The following is a 27,161-nucleotide window of genomic DNA, read 5'->3' as shown; positions in this document are numbered from 1 at the left end:
ATTCTCTTGATTGTGTTTGTCTTTACGTGGATGATATAACAATGTTTGACACTAACTTGAATCGAATAAATGAGATAAAAGATTTTTTTTAATTCGGAATTTTGAAATGATAAACCATGGATGAGGCAAATATGATTTTGGGAGTAAAATTTATAAGGACTCCAAATGGCGTTTTTCTTGGTCTGTCTCACTAAGCTGGAAAAAATGTTTAAACGTTTTTCTCATTTAATGTCGATCAAGTTAGGACTCCTTTTGATCCAAACATCCACTTAAGGATAAAAGTGGTCTAGTTTGTCAAATCTGAATATGCTAAGATTGTTAGTAGTATTATGTTTCGTATGAACTACACTACGCTTGACATTGATTATTATGTGAGTGGTTTGAGCAGGTACAATCATAGCCCAAGTAATGATTATTGGGATGCTATAAGGTGATTGCTTCGGTACCATGTAGGTACCATGGATTGGAGTTTGCACTACTCCAAATTTCCAGGAGTGATTGGAGGGATCATGTGATTTCTATTTGGTATCTGTTAATTATAAAGTCCACTCCAATAGTCGTTGTTCTTCACCCTAGGGGGTGGAGCTGTATCTTGGAAATCTTGCAAGCAATCTTGTATAGACTGTTATGACTAATATGGAATATGAATTTATTGCTATTGATCGAATTGGCAGGTTATGAGGCAAAATGGTTGAGGAATGTGCTTGCAGATATTCCAGTGTGGGGGAAGCCAGCTCCTTGGCAATTGTTGTTGCAAAGAACCATGCCTATAATGGAAGATAGACACATTCGTTTGAGGTATAAAGCCGTCAAAGATATGTTGTCTATTGAGTAAATCTTTACTGTGTAAAGTCTGAAATGAATAAAGCGGATCCGTAAACGAAAAGGCCTATAATGAAAACTAGTTCTGGAAACATTGGAAGGGATGGACTTGAGGCCCATTGAATGAATTGTAAAATAATGAACTCCTACTCACAGAGTTCAAAGGACGACATTATGTTATAATTCGGAAGCACAAAATTTTATTTTTTGTCCATCCCCTAAATGTTATAATGTGCTTGCTACAATCGGAAAGAGGTTGAGCATACGGCTCTTAATGAACCCATACCATATGTTTGGTGGTGTGAATGTAGCTCACACTTGATGGGATTCACCTACGTAGGTGTGGAAGTGTGGCCGCTTCCTATGAGAATTGCGATATGGGCTATTCTCTAGAGCACCTATGAGCATATCCAGGTCGGACGTATGGCCAGTATAAGGCGTCACTTTATTCGCGGAGTTAGAATATCATACATATTCAGTTGTGTGCTTTGAGTGACGGGTTTCTAACCCCCTATCAAGTTCAATACGAAAGTCACTTGGTAGGAAAGACATCATAGCTCAAATGTCACTAAGTGTTAATTCAAGTCGAAAGACATTGGCACCTATTCAATTGGTATGTTTTGTCCAAAACCAATTCATTCTTTTCTTTCTTTTTCTCATCTTCGAACCTGTGGGGGATTGTTGGAAGTTCTTGTTAGGAAATACAAAAGAAAAGAGTGTAAAAATGTGAATGTTGTTTTTGTCCCACATTGAAACTATAACTCATTTCCTCTTTGTTTATATATTGGGTTGAAGGTGTAACTCTTGTTTGAGAAAGTGTGAGAGTGGTATGGGTGGACACATAGCACACTCACGTGCGCGCGTGTCGGCTGGCCGGGTTGGGTCAGGCCATGGGCCTTGGGCTCTTGGGAATGTGATGCGCGGGCGTGGGGTGGGTTTTGTGGGCCTTACATATTCTTTTCGTACCGGGTTGTTTCGGTTAAAACATTGTTACGGGAATCTATATTGATTACGTAACCGTTGGTTTAATTAGCCTTAATGGCGGCCGTTACAATCTTTATTATTCTAGCCGTTTTTGGTCTCTTGCTTTTCCTAAAGTTTGATTATTTAATCAAACTTTGTACCTTCCAAAAAAGATATACGTAATACACAATTCCAGAAAAACCAAACACATGCTTTCTCTCCCAAATTGCTCTTGGTTTTGGGCATATGTTCTGACTCCATTCGGGTTTGTGCGTGCACACAAATTCGGAGTTGTGTTAATCCTGGAGGGCGACCGCTTTTGTTCTACTGCACCAGGAGGTAGTGCGGAATCGTCTTTTAGGACAGTGGTATCCCACGGCACAGCAATTGTTTGTTATATGTTTATCCGATTATTCGCATCTACCAGATAAGTATATTCTATCTACATTCTTATAGCAACATTATTATTATTATATTGTGCTAATTTGCAACACGAAAGATCAATAGTTTGATAGTCTATGTAGGATTCGAACCTACACCATTATACAATAGCATAATAGCTCTACCAGTTGAGCTAATAGACTTTACAATTATAAAATTCATTTTCATTAAAGAATGGACAGATTAGCTCTTCCGAGTACTTGAACAAAATGGAAAATGGACGACAATGATGCAGAAATATGGGATTTTGGTATTGTAGAGTATCCAACCCTTTGGCAAATGTGATATGAGATATAACGGTCAAATTTTTAAGAAGGGTGAACTTACCAGGAGCAACTGTATAGCGTGCTTCTTTTCGCGAATCACGCAGAACAGCTACCTCAGATTTAGTTATGCACAGAACATCTATATCAGCCCCTGCATGAACACAACCATATGACCAAGTCAGCTAGAGAATGAACCTCCTACCATAGGTTCATCACTACAGATTCATGCACAAGTTTCCGAAGAGTCTATATAGTACTCATAGCTATACAACCTCCTAGTAAGAATGACATGAAAGTCCCCAAGACTTGGTCAATACACTCAGCAAGGATACAATTGCAATCAAAAAGATTGTTATTCATGACTCATCTAACCACATTCCAACACTTATGAATCTCAGGCGTATTCCGCTGGTTTTCTCTCCAAGACCTGTGATTGCATTATAATACCAGCAGTAAATTCAGAGAAAAGACCAACCAGACGGAAGATGTAACAGAGCACGGGTAAAAGCAGTTTCACAGCAACGACCAACCATGTACTCTCTTATTTTTGTATAGTGATCATTTTCTACGCATAGTGACCCTTAAAAAAACTAAACACTTATTTCTAGCTATAGTTACCCTTTCTGAATCTTAGTAGCCTTTTTTTGGAAACAAGAATATCAATAGCCTTCAACCTAAAATTCATCATCCTTTTGGTGGAATAAATGTCCTTTAAACTGAAAATAAATAGTTTCAAACTTGATTTTTCAGAATGGTATTGCAATTAGTGTCTTATAGTAACCTTTGTGGAAAAGAAACCAAAACAATAGCAAGTAATTAGTAACTCAAGTAATGCAGTGTTAATGAGGCAACGAGACCCTGCTATTGATAGCATTATTCCAAATCATCCAACACATTGTCCAGTGGTTTCTTATTTGTTTTCCTCTTGTTAGGTAAGAATTACATGGTGCAAAACTTAAGACTGAGCAGAGTTATCAACAAAAATGTATCACTAATTAGAAAATTAACCTAAACAAGCAACCACAATTTATGATTAAAAAGGATTAGCTTCTGAACATGTAGAGCTTATGTATAAATCTATTATAGTGACCCCTCTTGTTGAATAGGTATCATAAAATTGAAAAAAATCAATTTTAAAATTTTAGATAAAGGAACTGTAATTTGTGTCATAGTAACCCCTATGTAAAGGAGAACTTAATGATAACTAATGTACAATCAAACTCTTTTACCCTCTCTAAATTTCTAAAAACTAAAAATCTCCTAAACAAATTTAGAATCTGACATGAAAATTCAATCTCTTCGAAAATTAAATCAACTACAGATTTATAATTTTATAGAGGTTACCAGAAACTTTTGGAGGAAAGTTATGGTTGAGAGAAGTACTCTGGATCGAATACGCCACTGATGCGACCTTCAAATGAATAAATAGCTTCACTTCAATAAATCTTAGAACCAAAATCACTACAAAGCTACTCCCTCCGTCCCTTAATACTCGCACCGTTTTGACTTTTTGCACTATTTACATAATTCACTTTTACCCTATTTTATTTCTAGTATACGAAAACAAATGTTAGTATATAATATATTGTTGGCTTCATCTTAATATATATTTTCAAATATTAATATTTTTTTTAGTTTTTATAATATATACTCCCTCCGTCCCGGAATACTCGACCCGGTTTGAGCGGCACAAAGTTTAAGGGACTTGAATTGACTTATTTAATTTAATTTAATAGGTAGTAGTTGATAGTGGGGTATTATTTTAATGTAGTTAGTGGGAGGTGGGTTAAGAGGTGGGGTTGGGGGAGAGTAGGGGTTGAATTTTTAATTATTTTTTGTATGGAGTAGGGGGTATGTGGGTTAATAGGGGTGGGAGTGAGAAATAATATAATATTGTTAGAATATTTCCATTTTTAGAAACAGGTTAAGTATTAAGGGACGGCCCGATAAGGAAAACAGGTAAGTATTCCGGGACGGAGGGAGTAGTTAAAGATATTAGTGGTCAAAGGTGTGCATTGGCAAGCGTGTCCAGTCAAAACGGTGCGAGTATTAAGGGACAGAGGGAGTACATTAATAGAGATAAATACGAGCAAAAAGGTCAACTGCACATTCAATTTAGACTAGCATAAAACAATCTTTAGCAAATTCAAGAGAAATTGCCAGAAAATGTAGGCAAAAGCCGATTAAAGCATCCAAAACAAAAGAATCACTCACCATAGCATGAAATCGAGAGGAGAATTCAAACGGAAAAACGATAGAAGAATCCAATCGCAATCTATCGAAGAATTGAATCAAAAACAAATTGAATGAAGCTCGACGAAGAGATCGAGAGAAGATGCAACGCTCAGATTGTGCAGGGGTGTGCATGGTGCTCTTGGTGCACCTATCCCAAAACGCACATAAATAACATTAAAACGCAACAAAAATAAAAACCGCAAAAAAAAAGAACATTAACAAAAGAACATTAACAAAAAGAACATTAACAAAAAGAACACTAACAAAAAGAACATCAATATTGACAAATCAGACAAAATGTACAAATATAAAAAGCAGTTATATTTTTTCTTGTTCTTTTAAGTTCTGGAAATGTTCTTTTCCAACCAATTTACAGTATGTTCTAATTAAAAAATAAAACGACGAACCTTTGATGAACTTTAAAACCAGATTTATAATTTTTCTTGTTCTTTTAAGTTCTGAAAATGTTCTTTTCCAACCAATTTATGTTCTAATTAAAAAATAAAACGACGAACCTTTGATGAACTTTAAAACCAGATCTATATTTTTTCTTGTTCTTTTAAGTTCTGGAAATGTTATTTTTCAACCAATTTATGTTCTAATTCCGTTATTTTATTTATCAAAAGATATGTGAAAACAACACTATAAATATGTAAAAAGAACAATTGCTGATTCTAAAAAAGAACACACTGTTTTGATGCCACAGAAATAGAAAGTTATAAGAAAAGAACATTAAAATTTAAAAAGAACATAGAATTAAGAACGAGAAAATTTACCTTAATCACCCGATGCACCTTCATCAACAGCATAAACCTCTTTGAATGAATAAAAAAATTCAAAAAATAGCGAAATTAAAATAGTATTTCGCTTAATAAACTAGTTTTTTGTAAACGTAATTCAATTAAAATCACATTTCAGAGAAAGAAGGAGGAGAAATTTTGTTTTGAACTTTCTCTCTCATAAAATCTCTCTTTTGTTGGGAGAAACTAAAAGCTCTCCTATTTCTCTCTCAAGAATGTGTTTCTAAAATGAGAAGTTATGAATCCAATAGGAGAAATATTATATATATAGAAAATGAAAAATAAAAAAAATAAAACAAAAGAGGGGGAAGGAGAAGAAATACAAGCCATGTTCATGATAAGAACGGTGCACTTGTTTTTTTTTTTTTTTGGGTTTTGTTGTTCTGTTATTTTATGTTTATTGATATAAATCTTAATGTTCTTTTATGTTTGTTCTTTTTTCAAAAAGTACAGTATTGAAGAGCAAAGGAAGCTTTTACTTGACCAGCAACAAATGATGTTAAATCTTCAAAAACAGCTGAAAGAACAAGAAGAGAGGCTGAATAAACAGAGCAATTCCTCAAAAGAACAAAAAGAGGATGAACCTAAAAGAACATTATAAATATAGAAAAGAACATATCATGTAGAACACTTATTTTAACCATGTAAAACAACATTACCAATAAAAAAACGAACAACAATAGAGCATAAAAGGACATAATAAAGTAAAGAAAAAGAACATTAAAAATAACAGAAAAGAACATATCATGTAGAACACTTATTTTAACCATGTGAAAAAAGAACAACAAAAAAGATAAAAGAACAACAAAAATGGTAAAAGAACAATTTGATCTGAAGTGTGTAATATCAAAAGAACAACAAGCTAAAGCAAAAAAGAACAAAGAACAACAAGCTAAAGCAAAAAAGAACAAAGAACAACAAGCTAAAGCAAAAAAGAACAACATGTTCAATAATTATTTTCTGTATTATTACAATCTCTTAATACATATATGAGAACCAATATATAAAAGAACAAAAGATAAGAATAAAAGAACATATAAAATCGAAAAAAGAACAGAAATCAAAATCATCAGAAATATATAATCAAGATACATTAATCATCAAAATTATCAAAATATAGAATCAAAATACATTAATCAAGGTTATTGAGAAATGCAGAAATCGAAATAATCAAAAAAATCAAAATAAATTGAAATGATGAAAATAATGAACATGGAAATCAAAATCATCATAAATAAGTAATTCGTTTTAAAAAATTGAAAAATTACCTTCACAAATCGGATTATCAGCAGAGGAATTCAAATTTGAAGAAGAAGAATCAATAGAATTTGATATTGAAGTAGAAAAATCAACCAATATCTGAGAATTTTCCATTACTTTCTCTCTCCTCTTCACAGTTTCTCTCTCCTTTCCATAGTTTTTCTCTCTCCTCTTCACAAATTCTGATTCGAAAATTATAAAAAAGAAGGTATATATACCAGAAAAATAGAGTGAAAAACAAAAGAACGAAAAAAAAAGGGACAGAGCAGTCATTGTTCTTTTTTTTAACAAAAGAACAACGTTTGTTCTTTTTTTTAACAAAAGAACAACGTTTGTTCTTTTTTTTAACAAAAGAACAACGTTTGTTCTTTTTTTATCAAAAAAACAACATTTGTTCTTTTCTTCTCCGGATTCAACAAGATATCCGCGTTTTACATTTATTGCATGTCGTTTGGACACCAGTGCACCAAGAGCACTGTGCACACCCCTGCACCATCATATTTGCGGAGAAGATGACACTAGAGAAGAAAAAATAAAATTAAGAAAGAGAAGCGTTTCATTAGACTCACACGTGCCAACATCTATTTTTTCGTTGAAGCTTCCCCTTTTCATCTCTTGGTCCACAATAAATTAGGGCGAACCTGGTTCATTTAAGAATTTTGCTACCGGCTTACCCAGAAGTCCTAAATCCCATTTTGTTTAATTATTTCGTTTTATTAAGTTTCTCCAATTGTACTACGACAACTGGATAAGAATCATGATTGCACCAAATAAATACGGAGTAATTCATGTATTAATGATTATACGAAGTAACTTCATTAATTAATCACTAAATTAAAAAGAACGACGGCAGCATGTGAAAGCTGAATCGTCAGTTGTCCTATTTAAACACACTCCCTCACTTCCCCAATCCCCATACGCTCTCACACACACTCCTCCACTCCTCTCCTCCTCCTCCCTTGTACCCCCTGATTCCCTGAAGAGAGAGAAATCCAGAAACAGAGCACCATTCTCTCTCATCTTAGGGTTTTCGCCGCTCCTTTTTCACCTCACTGTATATTTCTCTCTCATCTCTTCTCTGCCTTTCCCATATTTTCATTGTTGTTCTATATTTGATTCTTGCTCCATTTACACTTTTGAACTTGTTTTTTTTTTTTGGGTGAGTGTTTGGAATTTCATGTTACATTGCTCTTTATACTTTTTAAATCTCTTTGATAATGTTGTTTGCCATTTTTCTGTGTTCTTCCGGTGCCTTCTTAGCATGTTTTTTTTGCTTGGGTTGTTGAAATTTCATGGTACGTTGTTCTTACATAACCTTAAATCTGTTTGATGATGGTGTATGTGATTCTTCTGTGTCCTTCCCCTGTTTTTTGTGGTGGTTTTCCATGTTTTTTCGGTAATTTAGTTCACCTGAGAAAGAGAGAAAAGATCTGGGTGTTGATTGTCTACGTACATTTCTGAGTTTTTCAGGGTTTGCGGCACTGATTGTCTACTTTTGGTGTTGTTTTTAGGATTTTTTGGTAAGATTTTTATAAACTCAGTTTTCACCTGTAAAAAAATGTGGGTAGGTTAAGGACATTATTTTACCTAATATGCTGAGATTTACCTGAATTTTCTGGGTTAAAAATGTTCTCTCTGTTTATCGGATGTTGGTTCATTTTTTTTTTCCCTCTGTTTATCGGATGTTGGTTCATTTTTTTCCTCTGTTTATCAGATGTCCTTTTTTAGACGTTGGATAGAATTGTTTAAGGATTTTTTTTCTCTGGTTTTTTCTGTTTTTTTGGTGTTTAAAATCTCGGATAAATTGAGAATTTTCTTTGGTAAGTTTTTTATGAAATTGTGGGTACTTTTTAGTAAATTATTCGACTAACTTTGCTTACATTCCCATGAATGTTTGTTAAAAATCTCTATTTTTTCTGGGTTGAAATTGTTGGGTTTCCCCCTTCTTTTCCTGTTGAGTTCTGATTTTCGCTTGATGAAATCGCGGATAAACAGAGAAACTTGAGCGTTTGTTCATCTGGGTTTTTGCGATCTCATATTTTTGCTTGACTAGTCATTATCATTCGCCAGAAACCTACGAAAAGACTGCATAATTTTGGTATTATTTTATTGTTTGACTGACGTTTGACGTTTTAGGTAAAATAACGTACGAATGATGATTTCATTTTCCCCCTCTTTTATCCGGAAAAGGAAAGAGAGAAAATATAATTGGTTTTTTTATTTACCTTGCAAACCGGGTCTTTGTTTCTTATGAAAAAATGTGCTCAGGATAAGAATAAAAAAATGAAAAAATTCACTATTTATGGTATAAGATTCAAACCCTAATAAATTTGTGTTAAAATAATGTTACTCATACTTTCTCCCTCAAATCCCCATTTTGTTTTCGATTATTTTTAGTGGGTAAACCCACATTACGATTTTGACAACCCAGAAAATTGTTGACTCTAGATCTAGTTCTTAGTTATAAATGTAAGATGGACGAGATGATTTATCTTCCCAAATAAAATACTCCCTCTTTTTTGAAATAATGAGAATATTACCCATTTTCACGTTTGTCAATGTAAATATTTTGTCACTAATATCTCTAATTTTGTATTGAAGTTAAAAATTTTGATATTCCGAAAGTACTTATCGAGACAAATTGAACAAGATCATACACGACTATATTTTTCTTTACCCATCAATTATAAATGATAGTCAAATTAAAATTTGTGAATAGTGTCATAAGTCAGAGCTTTATTTTGAAACGGAGGTAGTTTTATACAATAATTAAGGGCAATAGCAATATGAGGTTTCTCACAGACTACTCCCTCCGTCCCTTAATACTCGCACCGGTTTGACCGGTGCGGAGTTTAAGACACTTGAATTGACTTATTAATTTAATAGTGTTAGTTGATAGTGGAGTATTTTTTTAATATAGTTAGTGAAAAATGTGTAAGGGATAGGGAGTGGTGAGTGGGGTATGTGAATTTTTAAATGATTTTTTGTAGGAAATAGTGGTGTAGGTGGGTTAGTAGGTAAGTGTGAGAAATAATATAATATTGGTAAGAATTTCCATTTATAGAAACGGTGCAAGTATTAAGGGACGGCCCGAAAAGGAAAGCGGTGCGAGTATTAAGGGACGGAGGGAGTATTTGCTAGCCTAAGCTTTTTAAAAAATGTTACTAAAAACAAACCAATTTGCATCTCATCTCATATTCTCATAAAGGGAAAAAAATAATGTTTTATTTTTATGTGAGTTGAATGACGTGGACCCATGCATAAATCTTTAAATAGGTTCTTACTCCATACTTCCTCCATTCTTTTTTAAATGCCACAATTGTACTTTTGGCACTATTCATATAATATACTTTGACCATCAATTGTGATTTATACGTAACAAAAAATATAGTCATGTGGGGTCTTGTTATAATCGTCTCATCCTATAGTTTTATAATATCAAACTTTTATAATTTTTAACCATTGATAATAAAAGGTATTAATGGTTGAAATATTGCATTGGCAAACGTGACAAAAAAATTGTGTCATTTAATAAAGAATGGAGGAAGTATATTGTTAATCCAATTTTGTTGAAGATGGGATTTGTAAAATGATGATGTGACATAGAATGCCTTGATAAAGTTTCATTATTGCTATTGCCCTAGTAGTCACGTGAATAGTAATTTTTTGAACGGGAATGTAAACACGGGATTTGGATTGAAGCAGGGCTAATAACCCAAATAATTTTTTCGTGGGAAATTGCATTTGCATAATTTACCATATAAATAACGGTATTTTAGATATGTAATGGTTCTTGAATTGGAATTATACCATAGATTTTGCCTTCAAACGTTTCTTAAAACTTTTGGATATAGAGCTACTTAACTACTCACTTCTATTATGAGCTTGGTTATTATTTGAATACATGCCAACGTTATAACAAGGCAGAATACATAGTTTGTACGAAGTATTACGTTTAACAGTAGTTCAAAGCTTTATAAGTGTTAGGATGTATTAAAGATCTCATGATTTGGTTTTATCATCTTTGGTTACCTTATGATTTGTTTAGGAAACTCATTCTCACTATTATGGCTTGAAAGGTATGAGTTGATATTTTATAGTAGAAGATTAAGTTAAGCGTAGGTGTAGTCTGGCTCCCAACTTGTATTGTCCTTAAATTGAATAACAGTTATAAGACCTTTCTAATTAAGTTAGAATCTTGTCTTCTTCATGATTGATTACATTCTGCTACTTGATGGGGGAATGTTATGGTATTTGTTTTATGTGTGCGAAGTGAGATCCTGAAATTTCCATGCCTGAATGTTGTAAGTTGCTGTATCTTGTGTGTTTTTACAGCAAAATGGGCCTGGAAGAAGAAGAGACTAATGGAGTTCCACTTCCTCCACCACCGCCAGTTATTCCTCCGGGTGTTACTCTTGTTAAGGAATCAGAACTTGAGTTGCCAAAGAGTTCAACAGCACCTAAATCAGAACTTGAGTTGCCAAAGAGTGCACCAGCACCAAAGCGGTTTCCTATGGCTCGGAATGGTTTGGCATCCAAGGGAACAAAGATACAGCTGTTGACCAACCACTTTCAAGTCAAGATGCCAAATTCAGATGGTTACTTCTACCAGTATAGTGTATGTCTCATTTCTGATGTATTTCTTTTGGTTTTTGATAATGATACTTTTAGGGGATTCAACTGGTAGTTTTCTTACTGTTGCCATGCATGTTGGCAGGTTAAGATGGCGTATGAAGATGGGACTGCTGTTGAAGCCAAAGGCATAGGGAGAAGAGTAGTTGATAAGTTACATGAAACATATGAATCTGAGCTTGGTGGGAAGCAATTCGCCTATGATGGAGAGAAGACTTTGTTCACACTTGGAGGTCTTCCTCGTAACAAGCTAGAGTTTGATGTTGTTGTGGAGGATCAACAATCTAGCAGGTACACGCCTTGTTCATATGAAATGTAGGTCGTCTATCTCCTAGACATGATTAGCTCATGTTAATTGGAAGTTATTTTCTGTTTGTTATATATTAGATCTGGTGGGAAGACTGGTAGCCCTGGTGGAAGGGGTGGTAGCCCTGGAGAAAATGAAGATCCTAATGGTGAAAGGAAAAGGCTTAGGCGGCCACAAAGGTCCAAGACTTACAAGGTTGAGATAACATATGCAACCAAGATTCCATTGCAAGCGATAACTAATGCATTACGCGGACAAGATTCTGAGCATTTTCAAGAGGCAGTGAGAGTTCTTGATATCATATTGAGACAGCATGCAGCTAGACAGTAAGTACATAAGCTCTTTCTTTCTTTCTTTCTTTTTGGTTAATTAGTTGTTTTCTATGCATTTTTGCAGGGGCTGCCTTCTTGTCCGGCAGTCTTTCTTCCACAATGAGCCACGAAACTTCGCTGACATAGGTGGTGGAGTTCTTGGATGCAGAGGATTTCACTCAAGTTTCAGGGCTACCCAAGGCGGCCTCTCTCTGAATATTGGTAAGAAGACTATTTAAAGAGCTAGATAGGTGGACCAATGATATTGTGGTTTAGTAAAGAAACTAAAGATGATTTGTTGTCATCAATTATACGAATATCTGTGGATGTAAATTTGTGTAAATACTAAATTACCTATATTTAATCACTGCATTCCATCCCTTCATCTTTTTGGTTTAGCCTTTTGCTCCCTTAACTTCTAGTCAAAATGGCAAACAACTAGAATTTTATATGCTTCTGTAGAAGTATTTAGTACATTTTGATGCATCTGCTATTAGCATTCACAATGACATCTTTTTTCTTTTCTTTTCTTTTCTATAATGTAGATGTGTCAACTACTATGATTGTTAGGCCTGGTCCTGTGGTGGACTTTCTCATTGCAAATCAAAGTGTTAAGGATCCTTCACAGATCGATTGGAACAAGGTAACGTACATTGTTATCATGGATAATGCATGTGGTGTTTCTTTATAGGAGCTTTGTGACTAATTTATGGTGTTCTGTTTGTGTAATAGGCTAAGAAAACGCTCAAAAACCTGAGGATGACTGCGCGGCCTTCTTCGAACTCGGAGTTTAAAATCACTGGGCTGAGTGACAAAGTTTGTGGAGAGCAAACGTAGGTTAACTTACCTTTTATTTCTTGTCTTTACCAGGCTGTTTCCACATTGCAGAAATATGAGTTTATTATGTATGTAGGTTTGAATTCAGACAGAGAAATGGTAAAGGAGAAGGCCAGAGTGTTGAGATAACTGTCTATGACTACTTTGTACAACACCGCAACATAAAACTTCAATATTCTGGTGATTTACCTTGTATCAATGTTGGGAAACCAAAGAAGCCTTCATACTTTCCAATTGAGGTAAATTTTATTTCAGTGAAATTACTATAGCCATCCATAAACATTTATTTAATTTGAGAAGTAGATGCTGAGTTCCTTTCTACTATGCTCAGTTATGTGACTTGGTTTCGCTGCAACGATATACAAAGTCATTGTCTGGATTACAAAGAGCAAGCCTAGTTGAGAAATCACGTCAGAAACCTCAGGAAAGGATGAAAGTTCTGACTGATGTATGTCACACTTGTTCAATCTACCTGCACTCACATTTCATCCCATATTCCCCTTTTTCAGTTTTATTGAATATTTTTTGTTTTAGGCTTTGAGGAGTAGCAACTATGGGTCAGATCCTTTGCTTAATTCATCTGGCATTTCTATCAATACTCAATTTGCTCGAGTTGAAGGGCGTGTCTTGCAACCACCCAAGGTAAATAATATTTTCCTGCATAAAGATGAGTTGTTTAATGAAGTAACATGTGCTTTTCAAGAAGTTAATGGGTTTCTAAAATCTAAATAAATAAACTTCAGTTAAACTATATATGAGGTATTGTGGAGGCTTAAGTAGATATTAAAATCCAAGCATTCCTAACCTTCAGCATTTGGTACCATAAGTCAATAATCCAAAGAATTCTATAAATCATACACTGCTAAGCTGTTTGATTTGTTTCCTTCACATTCTTGCTTGTGTAGCTAAGAGTTGGAAATGGTGAAGATTTCTGTCCTCGTAATGGTCGATGGAACTTCAATAATAAGGTATGCCATGCCATACTTGATTTAGTAATTGAATAAATGGTATTAACTTAATCCTGTGGGGCTTACAATGCTTAATTATGTTGATGTAGGGAATGTTTCAACCAGCAGATGCTTTAGACAGGTGGATAATTGTCAACTTCTCTGCTCGCGTTGATATGAACATGCTGTCCAGAGATATTGTCAAGTGTGGCCAGAGAAAAGGAATGGTTAGCTTCCATACTATTGTACATATAATCTTTCGTAACTTTTTTGATACATGACTTGAGTTTGGTTCTTTCCCTGTGGTTAATGTTTTTCTTTTTTTTAAATGAAGAAAATAAGTGACCCGTTCGAAGTATTCAGTGAAAGCCCTCAAGATCGAAGAACACCAGCTCCTATAAGGGTGGAAAAGATGATGGACACTGTCAAAAATCGGCTCCCTGGTCCACCCCAGTTTATTTTGTGCATTCTTCCTGAGAGGAAAAATTGTGATGTTTATGGTTGGTTTACACTTCCCTCTTTCCTTTTTTGTGCCATCTGGATTCTGTGTTAATGCGAGCATTTACTAAATCTGTTGTACTGGATTGAAGGCCCGTGGAAAAAGAAAAACCTTGCTGATCTTGGTCTTGTAACCCAATGCATAGCTCCTACGAGGTTGAATGATCAGTATCTTTCTAATGTCCTGTTGAAAATCAATGCCAAGGTTATTACATTTCGTGATTTTACCATCGTTAACCTTATGTAACAATACCTGCCTCCTTGATCGGGTTATTTCTTTCATAATTTTCACTTTATAGTTTCCCTGTTTTCTCAGCTAGGGGGACTCAACTCTATGTTGTCTGTTGAGTTTGCAAGAAACATACCTTTAGTTTCGAAGGTTCCTACTGTAATTATTGGGATGGATGTCTCACATGGATCCCCTGGACGAGCTGATGTCCCATCTATTGCAGCAGTATGTTTTCTCTAACCATTCATTCAAATAGGTGTTCACTTTCTGAAAAAATCAACACATCCTTGCTGTATTTCATTTTATGATCTAAAATTTGATGCGTAACATATTAACAGGTTGTAGGCTCCAGGGGATGGCCGTCTATCTCTCGTTATCGAGCATCAGTGCGTACTCAGTCTCCCAAGGTTGAGATAATTGATGGTCTGTTTAAGCCTGTGCCTGGAACTAATCAAGATGATGGCATGATCAGGTAGCTTTACGCAACATGTTAATCTTTCCTGCAATATAATAATGGCTTTTGTTATCAACTTATTATGCAACTGTATGATATCAGTATGATTAAAACTGCTACTTTCTTGATTTTCTTGCAACCTGTTATCTAGGGAACTGTTGGTGGACTTTTTTCAGAGTTCTGGAAAGCAAAAACCACAGCACATAATCATATTCAGGTAAAGAAACATACCAACTGTTCTTTATACTCTGTGATTCTTAAAAATTGAGTCTTTTTCTCAAATATTGCCACTGCAATTCAGACATTTACGACTGAATGGTTCTGTTTGACTTTTAGTATTTGGTTACTTTTATCCCATTACCAACTCTACATTGAAAGCAAATACATGTGGAAGCAAGGAAGATATAATAATATTCTTACATGATCATTTATGCTTAACATCAAACCACAAAATCATAATGATATCTGCAACGGCAACAGTGTAATGTATGAGCTAAGTGATAGTTGCTAATTGTAAGTTTACCTTTATGCTTCTCAGGGATGGTGTCAGTGAATCTCAGTTCAGTCAAGTCCTGAATATTGAACTGGATCAGATAAAAGAGGTTAAAAGAAAGTGCTTTCCTTTCAGTTTTATGGTTCTAAATCATCAACTTAACTTTACATTAAAATATTTTGTTGTTAGGCTTGCAAGTTTTTAGAAGAGAATTGGTTTCCAAAGTTTACACTGATAGTTGCCCAGAAGAATCATCATACGAAGTTTTTCCAGGAAAAAGCTCCAGACAATGTTCCAGCTGGTGAGTTTGTAGATTAGAGATCCAGTAAATCTTGTACTCGGTAGTATTGCATGTGAAAGTGACTATATATCCTTGTTTGGTTCCCCTGCAGGAACTGTGGTTGACAACAGCATCTGCCATCCTAAGAACAATGATTTCTACATGTGTTCCCATGCTGGAATGATAGTAAGTTTTTATTTGAGCTTTATAATCGAATAATGGTTTTATTTTTTAGAACTTGATAGTTGAAGAATGTTTAATTATTTATTATTCATACTGGTTAATGTTTGTAGGGAACAACTCGGCCAACACATTATCATGTTCTGCTTGATGAGATTGGTTTCTCAGCTGATGATTTGCAAGATCTGGTTCATTCGTTATCCTATGTGTGAGTATTGTTGTTTATATTACTTCTCCGAGTTACTAAAGTTTGAATACTAATATTATTTCCTCAACAGCTATCAGAGAAGCACAACAGCCATCTCTGTGGGTGAGTGTTTATTTGCTCTCTTGGACAATTAATCTATCTGTCAGAAAAATGAGTTTGTGTTAATGCTGCCTACTTGGTGTAATGCAGTTGCTCCTGTATGCTATGCTCATCTAGCAGCGAGTCAGGTCGGTCAGTTCATGAAGTTTGATGACTTCTCTGATACTTCTTCGAGCCAAGGTGGTGTCACTTCTGTGGGTATCGCGCAAGTTCCTCAACTTCCAAAGCTGCATCAAAAAGTCAGCAGTTCCATGTTCTTTTGTTGAACTTTTCTTATTGCCTACTTTTTAAGCTGTTATTGCCTTAGCACTTTTGGTGCTTGGATCCCAAGCTAACTTATTAAGTTATTATGTGTACATAAGCTGTTGCTGATACTCGATGCCCCTGTCATTCCTGAGCAATTTTGGTTATCTTGAATATTTTGTCTCCTGTTATATGCTCACAGCTATTTATAAAAGTTTTGGCTTTATGACCTAAGTTCAATCTTTTGCTTCTGTTTTTTGTTCAAACTAACTTCATTCTTTGCTAATTGTTCTGAACGCCTTTTTTCCTGATAAACTAGCCGGAGGGTATACCATTTAATTTTAGTCGTAATCTATCTGATACAAGTTTCTGACCTCCCAATTAAAACTTAATACAACTTTGAACTTCCAAAATTCATCATTTAACACATAACATTTAACCCAAAGGCACAACCATGAGCATGTTCTTGACTACCAACAGCACCAGCAGGCAATGGGAATAGTCTTTTCTTTGGTTAAAAGCAATGGGAATATTCCCTCCGTCCCTAATCGTTTGCCACTTTGCCCCATGCAACAATAGTGTTTCATTAAGAATTGGTTGTGTAGAATTGTGTTGACCCTTATAATTTTGGTAGATGACAAAGCAAACTTCCTAATATTGTTTAATTGTGTGAAGAATATTGCTCGAGTTCCTGAGTTGGAAGTTAAATTATACGGAGTAGATAATATATTTGATTTGTCTCATATTATTCGTGGGCATACGTCTCTATTTATATTACAAATTAGATTTCGTACACTTCGTAGGATTCCTAAGTCCTATAGACTTTTATCTCATCTCTATTATATAAGTGAAGAGGTGAGGTTATTTTAGTAAATCCACTTTTAGTGTCCCCCTTGGATTACTAAAATACCTTCCACAATTATATAATAGAGAATATAATGACAACCTACCTAATAAGAAAAGCCCAAAAACACATTTTAATCAATCTAGCTCCTTAAATACATTCTTACCATTTTAATCAATCTGTTTATATGTATTCGGTTCTATCTAATTTATATGTTTCTTATATTCGCACGTATCGCATTTATATTATATTTTTTACATGTTATTTCAGGTTAAAATGTAATAACACAAATCTGTTTCTTATATTCGCACGCATCGCGTGCGTATAAGACTAGTATCATATAACATAACTCTATCTCATATGATATTCTATCCTCTAGAATAACTACGTTATCCTTAACACCCTCCCGCAATCGTAACAGTAGTTTCACGAACGTTGCGATTTGAAACGTAATATTTTCTGCGTTAGTACCAGATCAATCGGATGAACTGGAACTTCTTCGTCTTTTTTTGAAGTCGATATGCGCAACTCAGTGATGCCGACTTCGATTAAAAAAAAAATCGAGCAAGAACGCCATTCTTTTCGAACCTGCACTTTTTTTTTCTCTTGATCGATGAGAACGTTCTTCTTTTCGAACTCACCAATTATCTTTATATAACGGGAACGCCGTCGACTTCTCTTGAGCAAAATCATGCTCAATCCGTCATTGGTTTTTCGGAGCAAAACCAAGCTCTCAAATCTTCATTGGTTTTTCGAAGCAAAACCAAACTCAAATTAATACTCGAATTGGACGCGATTCCAAGTACGAGTCTTATCCCCAACACCAACCTCATCTTCTACCAATTATTTGCAGCGAAATTATTATATTAACTACGAATCCCGCCGGTGGGTTTATTTTTCTACCCCACCGGCAGGTTAAATTATAGAGAATATATTTGATTTGTCTCATATTATTCGTGGGTATACGCCTCTATTTATATTACAAACTAGATGTCCTACCTTTCGTAGGATTCCTAAGTCCTATAGACTTCTATCTCATCTCTATTATATAAGCCAGCTCCTAAGGGCTTTTTAGTAACTTAACTTTTCGTGTCCACTTGCAAAAAGACAATAATACCCTCATTATGTTGTTTATCGGGCTTGCTGAGCATTCATTTCTAGGGTTAAGATTCGTTTATCCATCTCTCTCCTCTCACCTGCCTCTCTCCTTTCACTCTTCCATCGCTTTCCCATCGTCGTGCGCTCCCGATCTCTGCCGACCATCGCCGTCGCCACCATCAGGTTGGTTGAGTTTTTCTTGCTGATCGATTTATTGGGTTCTTCTATTTTTCCTTCCATTTTTGTAATCACTCTTCTTTTCTCTACTAACTTACTGATATTGATTTTAATTTGTTAGGGCTCATTTGAGCGGTTAACCTCGCCACTGCAAAAACCTCCCCGAAACTAGAACTCCGGCGAAATCTCAATAATGGCTAGATGTTATCAAACGCCTAGATGCTATCGAAGAATCCGGCGTCGAACACTTCCCACTGTATTCTCTCTCCTTCCTCAATTAGAGCCTAATCCTCCCCAATTATTTTCAATTTTTTATCGGTAATTTGATTTTGATTTCGAATGTTTTTTAGTGAAATCGAATACGAAGAGAAAGCGGTGAATCTAATTCGGAGAGTGGATTTCGCTTGGGCGTTGGAAAGAGACGCGAAGAAGCAAAAGAAGGCGAAGGTTTAGTTGTTTGATCCGACTTTGGTTTTAGTTTCCTTCATTTTTCAATCAATTTTGTTTGTAAATTATTTTAATTTGAAGTGTTTGTTGGCTCTCAGCTATTTTATTTATTTATCTCATGTGAAAACTCTTTACCAAAGTTCATGGCTAATAATGCAGGTTCTGAGAGATATTAGGAGATGGTGGCAAGTTCAAATAGGTGATTTCTTCAGAAAAATCTTTGATTTTGAGCTTATTTTAATTATATCTATTGTATTCTGTTGTTGAATTATTGATTTCGGTGGTAAGTAGTAAATAGTAACATACAGTTAAAGTTTTGTGGTGGTTTTGTTCGTATGAAGTAATTTTAGGTTTTCCAATGATGTTTGCTGAAATTTGTAAATATTTGTTGTGACTCTAAATCATTTTCTGTTATTATTCGTAGAATTACGGAAGTTTTGGTGAATATTACTTGAAATGGCGTAATTCGTAGCTTAGATTGTGGCCACTTCTCTCATTTGAAGCTTAATGGTAATTATTGATGAACTGGAATTGCCAGCGTGTCATTATTGCCGGTCATTGTGCCTTGGAGATGAGGCAGCTTCGCGCTGAAATTGACGCCATCTCTAAAGCTGACGGGTAATTTCCTAGCTTTTTTTCCAATTTTATTTTAATTGTGTTTGCGAATGGTAGAAATTATAAGTTTGAATTTGGTAATTGGGTGTAGCTCAGCTGTTTTTGAGATGGGTAACAGCTGAACATCTACTAATTGAGAATGCAAAGGTGTTTTAATTGTTGGTCTCCCTAATGTTGGCAAATCCACTATTTTCAATGCTGTTGTAAGCCAGTTTTCTCCTTCATTGAATCTCAGTTCTGTTGTTTGGCTCTGTCTAAGGTGTCTGATCAAATGACAACATTGAGAAATGCCTCAATTTTTTTTTTTTTTTTAAATTTCTGAAATTAATTTTTTGTTCATTACCTTCATGTTGTGGGTAGCTGTTAATTGTTATTATGAAACTCGAAAGGTACCCCAAATCTCTCACAGTAACCTGCTAATCTTCTACCGGTCTCTTCAACTGTTTGTTAAGGTTTGAAACCAGTCTTTGGATTTTCAACTCCAGTAATTTTAAGCCTAGGAGGTCCAAGAGGTCTTCTTGAGAGAGTTTGAATAAGACATGTCCATTGGAAACCCATAAAGATGTCAAAATCAATAATGTGTATTTTTTATGCTTTTTCAGCCAACTTTGCCACTACAAGAAAAAAGGGTTTTGGTGGTGATTATTTTAGCCTATAGTAGCGAATATATTCGCTACGAAAACATTCCCCAACAATTAGATATTTGAGGCGATAGCCACCGTTGCTGTACCCTTTAGTAGCGATTATTACATTCAATGGGGTAGACCAAAATAATCGATACGAAATACTATGTATAATAGTATCGCTTATTGTAGCGATTATAATCGCTATAATTCCCTTATTTCACATACCAAATACATTAGTTTTAGCGGCAAAAGAATCGATGTTGTTGGTAGTTATAGTAGGGAATGCAATAGACGCTATTAAATACCTATCGTATCGACTATAATCACAACTATAGGTCATTTATTGTTGCAAATTTAAGTGATACTATTAATTTCGTAATTGATACATTTGCTAGGATAAAAATTCAAATTGACTGTCTATAGCATCGATTATAATCGCTACAAAATAGATCATACTATAATTGATTATAATGGCTTATCAAAAGTTGCCACTATCAAGCATATTGACAATTATAATTATACATGAATATAAATTTAAAATCCTAGATAATTATAAGATAAAAATAATATTATAAATAAATAACTCATATTTAGTAAGTCATAAGTTATTACATAAGTGATATAAAATTGTCTAATAATCTAAAAAACTTAACAAAATGTTGTCTAATAATCTGCAAATGACAAGATAAATAACTAATCAACTACTAAAATGTAACAACGAAACAACTAAGTCGATAACGTCATGTGCTTCCCCAAATAAGTCCGACTTCACCGTTTGCCAAATAAAGTGTTAACTGCAAGTCAAAAGAATGTACGATAATTAATATCACTAGTATGGAAATATTTCTCTACAATTAATACACTGCAACATCTAATACAAATAGCAAGCCACCCAGAAAAAAGGGCAGAATTTCAATAAAGAAAGTAGCAAACTAATACAAATTTGAATAATGGAAAATAAAGGGTAATTCCATAAAATTTTAGAAGGGGTAATTCCATACAATTGATGTTGTTGCAGTCATACCGTGATGAAATTTCCAGTGTTCTGACCGTCAGCAGGGTAGTAGTTGTTTATGTTACTGTTAACTCGAGCAGGAACCTTCTCGAGATCAGCAGGCTAGGGTTATCAGCAACAGCAGCAGGCCTTGCTGCTTCTTTCATAACCAGTTCAGCGCAGATGTTAGCTGGAGCTTTAGTGGCAGCAGGCTTCGGAGCCTCTCCACTTCCAAACAGATAGCACAAGGAACTCTGTCTACCTCCACTGCTGACACCACGTCCCATTTGTAATAAGTTCCTACAGTGACCAATTGTTAACCAAGTTAATAATCAGAGCAGGAAAGAAACGATGCACGTGATATCATAAGATGACACGTGAAGAAAGAGGTAAAGAATACAAGCATGACTACAACAATATAGAAGAAAGTGTTGTATTAATCACAACTCAAAAGAAGCTGCAGACGTATGCATTCTGCATTTCAACCCTAAGCATCAAACGTGGACCTTAAAAGGGAAGGGGAAAATCTGTGTGTGGGGGTGGGGAGTTGAGTCTTCAACCTCATGCTTGAAAATAAGTTTCCTTTTTCTACTAAAGCTAATTGCAGACATCTGACTCATTGCAACAATTGATTACACATAAATCAACAAACAAATACCAAACCTAGCTTTAGCAATGATTTCTCATCTAAAGCAACATCCGAAAACTAAAAATAGCTTTTAAACCATACTAGAACAACAGTACTAAACACCAACCAGAGCTAATATCCCTAACTATACTAATCTAAACAAGTAAACAAAGAAATTAATCTTAAAATCAAGCCAAAATATCCCAAGATAAACACACTATCAGTCTCTAATAAACCAAAGTAGTCTCTAATAAACCAAAGTATTATCAAATAAGTCATCATTTACGAAACTTGATAACTTTGTACCAAGCATGATAATTAATCTGCATATCAAATAATCTTAAGCTCACTTTATAGAGATATTAGGAGAACACCTTCCCTATAACAAACTCACATAACCATTGTTGTCCTGCATATTTTTTTTAACATGGAGCCACACATGTTTGTTCTCGCTCATTTCAGGACGGTGGAGCTGATCAAATCATTGTCAAATAATACTATAGGGTTGATTATTTTTCTACCATTCAATCTAGTCCACAGTTCCACACAACGTACAAATTACAAAAACTCCATAGCGAACCTTTTCCTTCACCACTTTTATGTAACATTAAAAGACAGCCCACATCACCCTCGTGTTCTTTTCACTTCCCTACTCTTACAAGTTTTTCGATCTGCAATAATTTGATCATAGTAAATATCTACAGTTGACTTATTCAGGTTTTTATGATCGTAAAAGTCATAACAAAAGATCCAAGAATTCAGTTAAGCAATCATGGTTGTAGAAAAAATCACTTGTAGAAGATTTAAACATACTATAAGATATAATGATGCAACTCTAAGAGAGTCAATCTGAAACAGACATCATAATCACAAGTATAAAAAAAGTAACATAGCTCAAACAGAAACTTCAGGAAATTTTGTGTTCCAGGAGGGCAAGGACTGAGGATATAAACATACGCTTGAATTGACATGGTTGAGTTCTAAAGAAGAGGAAAGCATAATTCATACTTCAAAGACCAGATGAATGAGAAGTTATCGAGCAAAGACGAGATGAATGAGAAGTTATCGAGCAAGAGTAGCAGCAAAATTAACAAAAAAGAGTTGAGCATTGCCGAAAACTTATCCTGAATAAGACTCCTACCTATAATTTGAACTCCGCCTATATCAAAAGAAAAATATATAAATCATCAAATCAGATTATGATAAATCCAGCAAAGCTGCCTTATATTAGTCTATAATGGTTCAGCAGATGATATATGGAAAGCATCCAAACGGTCAGAAGGTTGTTGCTCAGTATTTAATATACCTTAAGCTGGGAATGTGAAAGGGCTTTCTATACCTCAAATTTCACAGTATTGTCTTGAACTAGAAACAAACTTGTAACTTCACTACAAGAAATGTACCACAACATACCATAAATTACGAAAGCTGATAACTTTTTACCACGCATGAAAATCATTCTTTATCCCTTTCATAGTTTTCACCCCTCCAAGCTGTAAAGGAAGAGACAAATCAATTCAAAAAGTAGTTTCAAAAATTATAACAAAAAAATAAGTAAATAACTATATTATTTGCATTGTTAAAGAAGCCACAAAAGCAATATACAAAAGCAGAAAATGATTACTCTATCAGTAATTTCCAAAAGACAAAGTTTCAAGGGGAAAAGTCTAACAAAAATTGCAGCAGTAAAAAAGGTTGACCATGAAAATGTTTCACTTTTACTTAAAAAGTCAGCCAGAGAGAGATAATACTATTACAAGAATAAGATATAACGAGTCATCACCCTACATAAAAAATAAAGTAAGATGGGTACCGGGGGAGTGTATCATAGCAAATATTTTACCTCGTCCTGTGACCTCTGAATACAACTTTTCAACCACCTCCTGTAAATCTGTAATCAGCAAAAATTTGTCAAATTAATGCATGAATTTCTTCCAAAGTAAATCATAATAGAGAAAGAGAAAAAGAAATTTGCACATAATCAGCTAAAGTCATAATTTATTTGCAGAGTCTGCCCCCAACAATTAATGTAAAAATACAAACCACCAACACACATGTGTGAATATTATCATCCTTAATTTATATCCAAATAGTGAGACAGGTATTGCATTAATTAAAATATCCAAGGTTGTATTAAACAATTAGGGCAGCTTCTGTGAATATCCAATATTGGGCTTTCGCAGTTATTACTAATCCAAGGGTAAGACAGTGAAGAAGCAATTAAAAGACCGGATTACACAGTAGTTATAAAGTATGCATTTCAAATTAAAGCTCGACCAATAAATTACATACCAGTAGCATTGATCCCTGCAGCCAACATCAGGTTGTCGAATCTCAACATCAGAAAAATTCTGCCCTGTCACACATTTATTGCTTCAGAGAGGAAACACTTTGAGAAGCATAGACCAAATTTTAATATTCATGATTTACCTTTGAATTTTGCCTCCATCTCCACTTCAATACTCTGCTCCTGGTCGATTTTTACAAGAATAGGAAGAAGGAAATTGACCAAGTACTGTAAGTGTTGGAATTTGCTTCGCTTACAATTTACCTTCATGACCTCCTACAACAGATTGTGAGTAAATGTCAACACCTAGATCAAGATTTGATCAAACAGTGGTGTAAGTGTGTAACCACCCCCCCCCCCACACACACACCAAAAATTCATAGTCACCTTGACACCCATGTCTTTTATTTGAGTCGTACAACAGGCCTTGCAATCGCAACTTCCATGACAAACTGGGCATCTCAATTTCACTTCTTCTGTATCAGCAGACATTAGAATAACACGGGTTAGAATGACACAGGTTCTCTGCATCTTCATTACTAACATGATATGTCCATCATCAGTTCCAAACCGTTCAAATCGATTTCATAATATATGTGCAAGTCATCCTTCAGTAGGTATTTACTAGAGAATGTAACTAGAATCCCCTAATAGTGTCATGATCATTGATCAAACACTTTTTAAAAGAACTAATCAGGAAAAATAATAAGGAATGCAAATCAGTTGGGTTCATTCAGACATATGAATTCAAAGACCAAACACCTTGTATAAACAAGGTAATATTACATAAGACTCCACACTAAACAACACGCTCAAAATCAAGAACAAATGCAAAACATAATCAAAATTCAACTGACACCTATAAATCAAAAACAATATCATAAACAAGACCCACAGACCCACAGTAGCAAGATCACAACCTACTAATTTCACCAGCCATAAAAAGACCAAACCCAAATGAAACTAACTAGGCTTACAAAAGACCAAAATCTGTAGCCTAAAACTCAACATTCCCTAGTAGTGTCTCCAGTTCTCGGACCTATGATTCCATGGCCCTTCATTTCATTCCAAATACTGTCATGTGTTCCAAAAACAAACATAAGTAAATATGAAATCTTTGAGGTAGAAACTTACAACCTGATTTATAGCTAAACAATCCAAAGTAATTTCTGAATTTAAGCACAATTTGAGGCAATACAATTTTACACATGAAACCAGAAAGGAGTAGAAATTTTTTATATGGATTATGACCTACAAAGTACAGAAATCTACCATTTTTCTAATAGGAATTTGGATCAGAAAACCGATTAAGAACTATTAATAAGAGTGCACAAAAAGAAAAAGAGAAAAAGCATAATTCGAAATCCACGATTTAGTCCTTCTATATATATGCCGAGAAGATCAAATAAAACAAAAACCTAAATTGAAACTCACAATTTAATCTATCAATTACCGCTAGACTTACTCAATTAGATACTGGAAAAAAAATCATTTCGTTGTAGAAACAATAAGAAATAATCAGAATATGAGCAAATTGAGAGATTAATAGAAGGAGAGAGAGGAAAAAAACGGAGCATACCCGACATTGTATCCCTCAATTCGTTGCTATTGATGTGACTCCGTTGGAGATACTAGTGAAAAGACATCTGAAAGAAACTGATATGAGTTCCTAACCCTAGTTCGAGAAACAGTTGAAGACTTGAAGAGCGTTGAAGTGGGAACGACTGCCAAAGAAGAGGGAAATGAAAATTTTGAGTGAAGTTCGTGAAAATAAGAGCGGGGTTACTCTAATGTGCTTTTAGTGAAATGAAAATTTCGAGTGAAGTTCGTGAAAATAAGAGCGGGGTTACTCTACTGTGCTTTTAGTGTCGATTACTCGAGAGGTTAATATGGCAATTGCAAACTGGTACGGTTACCAACATTATTTCACTAGTAACATATAACTATAACAACGAATGTAAAATCGCTACTAAATAATCGCCACGAAAAACCTATTTTTCTTGTAGTGTGCTATTGTTTGATTTGCTAAGTAATAGGATGTCCTCTGGAAAGGAAGAGTTGAAACATATAATTTGTAAACTCTCAAGATATCATAAGAAGAAAATCTCTTCCAATCAGAAGCTTTGTATAACTCTGATCCTGTGCCTGTCATGCGTGCTTCAAGCCCATCTGCAAAATAATGTTCTACTCCCTGTACACTATCCCCAAATGGTGTAGCATGTTGCCTAATTTGCATGAATGATTGAATATAGACATAGATATGCGTATTGCCCTAACTTCCTAACGCTCTCTAATTCAGGTCGTCTGCAAACCTCTGCAAGTAAGAGCAGTGTGTTAGAGAGAGAAAGAGTAGAAAGGAGCAGCAATGGAGTTCGTCAGCCCAGACCAGAAGGCCTCTGCCTGGCCGGTCGTCGTTCCTTGGATATGAGGCAGCTTCGCACTGAAATTGGCGCCGTCTCTAAAGCTGACGGGTAATTTCCTAGATTTTTTTCCAATTTTATTTTAATTGTGTTCGCGAATGGTAGAAATTATAAGCTTGAATTTGGTAATTGGGTGTAGCTCAGCTGTTTTCGAGATGGGAAATAAAATTGAGAATGCAAAGCTGTTTTAATTGTTGGTCTCCCCTTTTTGTAAATTGCAGTTGGTATTTATTCTCTCTCCCCATTTTATTTTATTTATCTTTCAAACTGAAATTCAACCCTCTTCTCCATAAAACATTGTGGGTTTCTATCAATTCTCGACAAAATTTCTCACCTGGGTAAGCTTCAACTTCCCTATTTTCCTTTTTTTTTTAATACCATTTGTAGTTAAATGTACTGAAAATGGTGGCTTTTGCTGCTTTATTTCTAGAGATTTGTGAATGGCCCTAATATTTTTGTACAGATCCGTTAATTTATTTTTTTGTAAAAGAAATTGGTTAACAGAAGTTTTCGCTTGACT

At 34.8% G+C, this 27,161-nt stretch overlaps 2 protein-coding genes and 1 pseudogene across 3 annotated transcripts; 1 reads left to right on the top strand and 2 right to left on the bottom strand.

Moving 5' to 3' along the window:
• Positions 1–4,835: 4,835 nt before the first annotated feature.
• LOC130459505 (uncharacterized) lies at positions 4,836–7,115 on the bottom strand. 2 transcript variants are annotated; one of them, XR_008918918.1, is made up of 2 exons: positions 6,796–7,115; positions 4,836–4,875 (listed from the first exon to the last, which is right to left on the bottom strand). XR_008918918.1 is itself a non-coding variant. In XM_056826918.1 (2 exons), exons 1-2 carry the CDS (start codon positions 7,058–7,060, stop codon positions 5,968–5,970), a joined length of 342 nt encoding a protein of 113 aa, XP_056682896.1. In that variant the 5' UTR covers positions 7,061–7,115; the 3' UTR covers positions 5,949–5,967. The 2 variants fall into 2 exon arrangements, 1 of the variants encoding a protein (XP_056682896.1); XM_056826918.1 differs by lacking the exon at positions 4,836–4,875 and adding an exon at positions 5,949–6,044.
• Positions 7,116–7,683: 568 nt separating this feature from the next.
• On the top strand, positions 7,684–16,739 carry LOC110801533 (protein argonaute 4A). The gene is made up of 23 exons (XM_022006895.2): positions 7,684–7,841; positions 11,123–11,405; positions 11,505–11,710; positions 11,807–12,052; positions 12,123–12,259; positions 12,583–12,680; positions 12,770–12,870; positions 12,951–13,113; positions 13,206–13,322; positions 13,409–13,516; positions 13,780–13,842; positions 13,932–14,048; positions 14,156–14,321; positions 14,412–14,524; positions 14,636–14,773; positions 14,887–15,020; positions 15,154–15,219; positions 15,541–15,604; positions 15,685–15,796; positions 15,888–15,961; positions 16,069–16,163; positions 16,234–16,265; positions 16,353–16,739. Exons 2-23 carry the CDS (start codon positions 11,127–11,129, stop codon positions 16,526–16,528), a joined length of 2,805 nt encoding a protein of 934 aa, XP_021862587.1. The 5' UTR covers positions 7,684–7,841; positions 11,123–11,126; the 3' UTR covers positions 16,529–16,739.
• A 4,368-nt stretch (positions 16,740–21,107) lies between these two features.
• LOC110801531 (protein SPIRAL1-like 1) lies at positions 21,108–26,077 on the bottom strand (annotated as a pseudogene).
• Between the last annotated feature and the right edge of the window lie 1,084 nt (positions 26,078–27,161).

Source organism: Spinacia oleracea, chromosome 4, assembly GCF_020520425.1.
Source record: "Spinacia oleracea cultivar Varoflay chromosome 4, BTI_SOV_V1, whole genome shotgun sequence".
In the NCBI taxonomy this organism is placed as follows: Eukaryota; Viridiplantae; Streptophyta; class Magnoliopsida; order Caryophyllales; family Amaranthaceae; genus Spinacia; species Spinacia oleracea.
This window is presented reverse-complemented; position numbering and strand designations above follow the sequence as displayed.

Bases quoted from the DNA above. Each gene is read 5' to 3' on its own strand.
- LOC130459505 (XM_056826918.1), bottom strand. From the start codon at position 7,060: ATGACTGCTCTGTCCCTTTTTTTTTCGTTCTTTTGTTTTTCACTCTAT. The intron at 6,045-6,795 runs GTAATTTTTCAA...TTGTTCTTTCAG, and splicing joins TGATAATCCGATTTGTGAAG to CTGTTTTTGAAGATTTAACA.
- LOC110801533 (XM_022006895.2), top strand. From the start codon at position 11,127: ATGGGCCTGGAAGAAGAAGAGACTAATGGAGTTCCACTTCCTCCACCA. The intron at 12,681-12,769 runs GTAACGTACATT...TTTGTGTAATAG, and splicing joins CACAGATCGATTGGAACAAG to GCTAAGAAAACGCTCAAAAA. The intron at 16,266-16,352 runs GTGAGTGTTTAT...GGTGTAATGCAG, and splicing joins CACAACAGCCATCTCTGTGG to TTGCTCCTGTATGCTATGCT.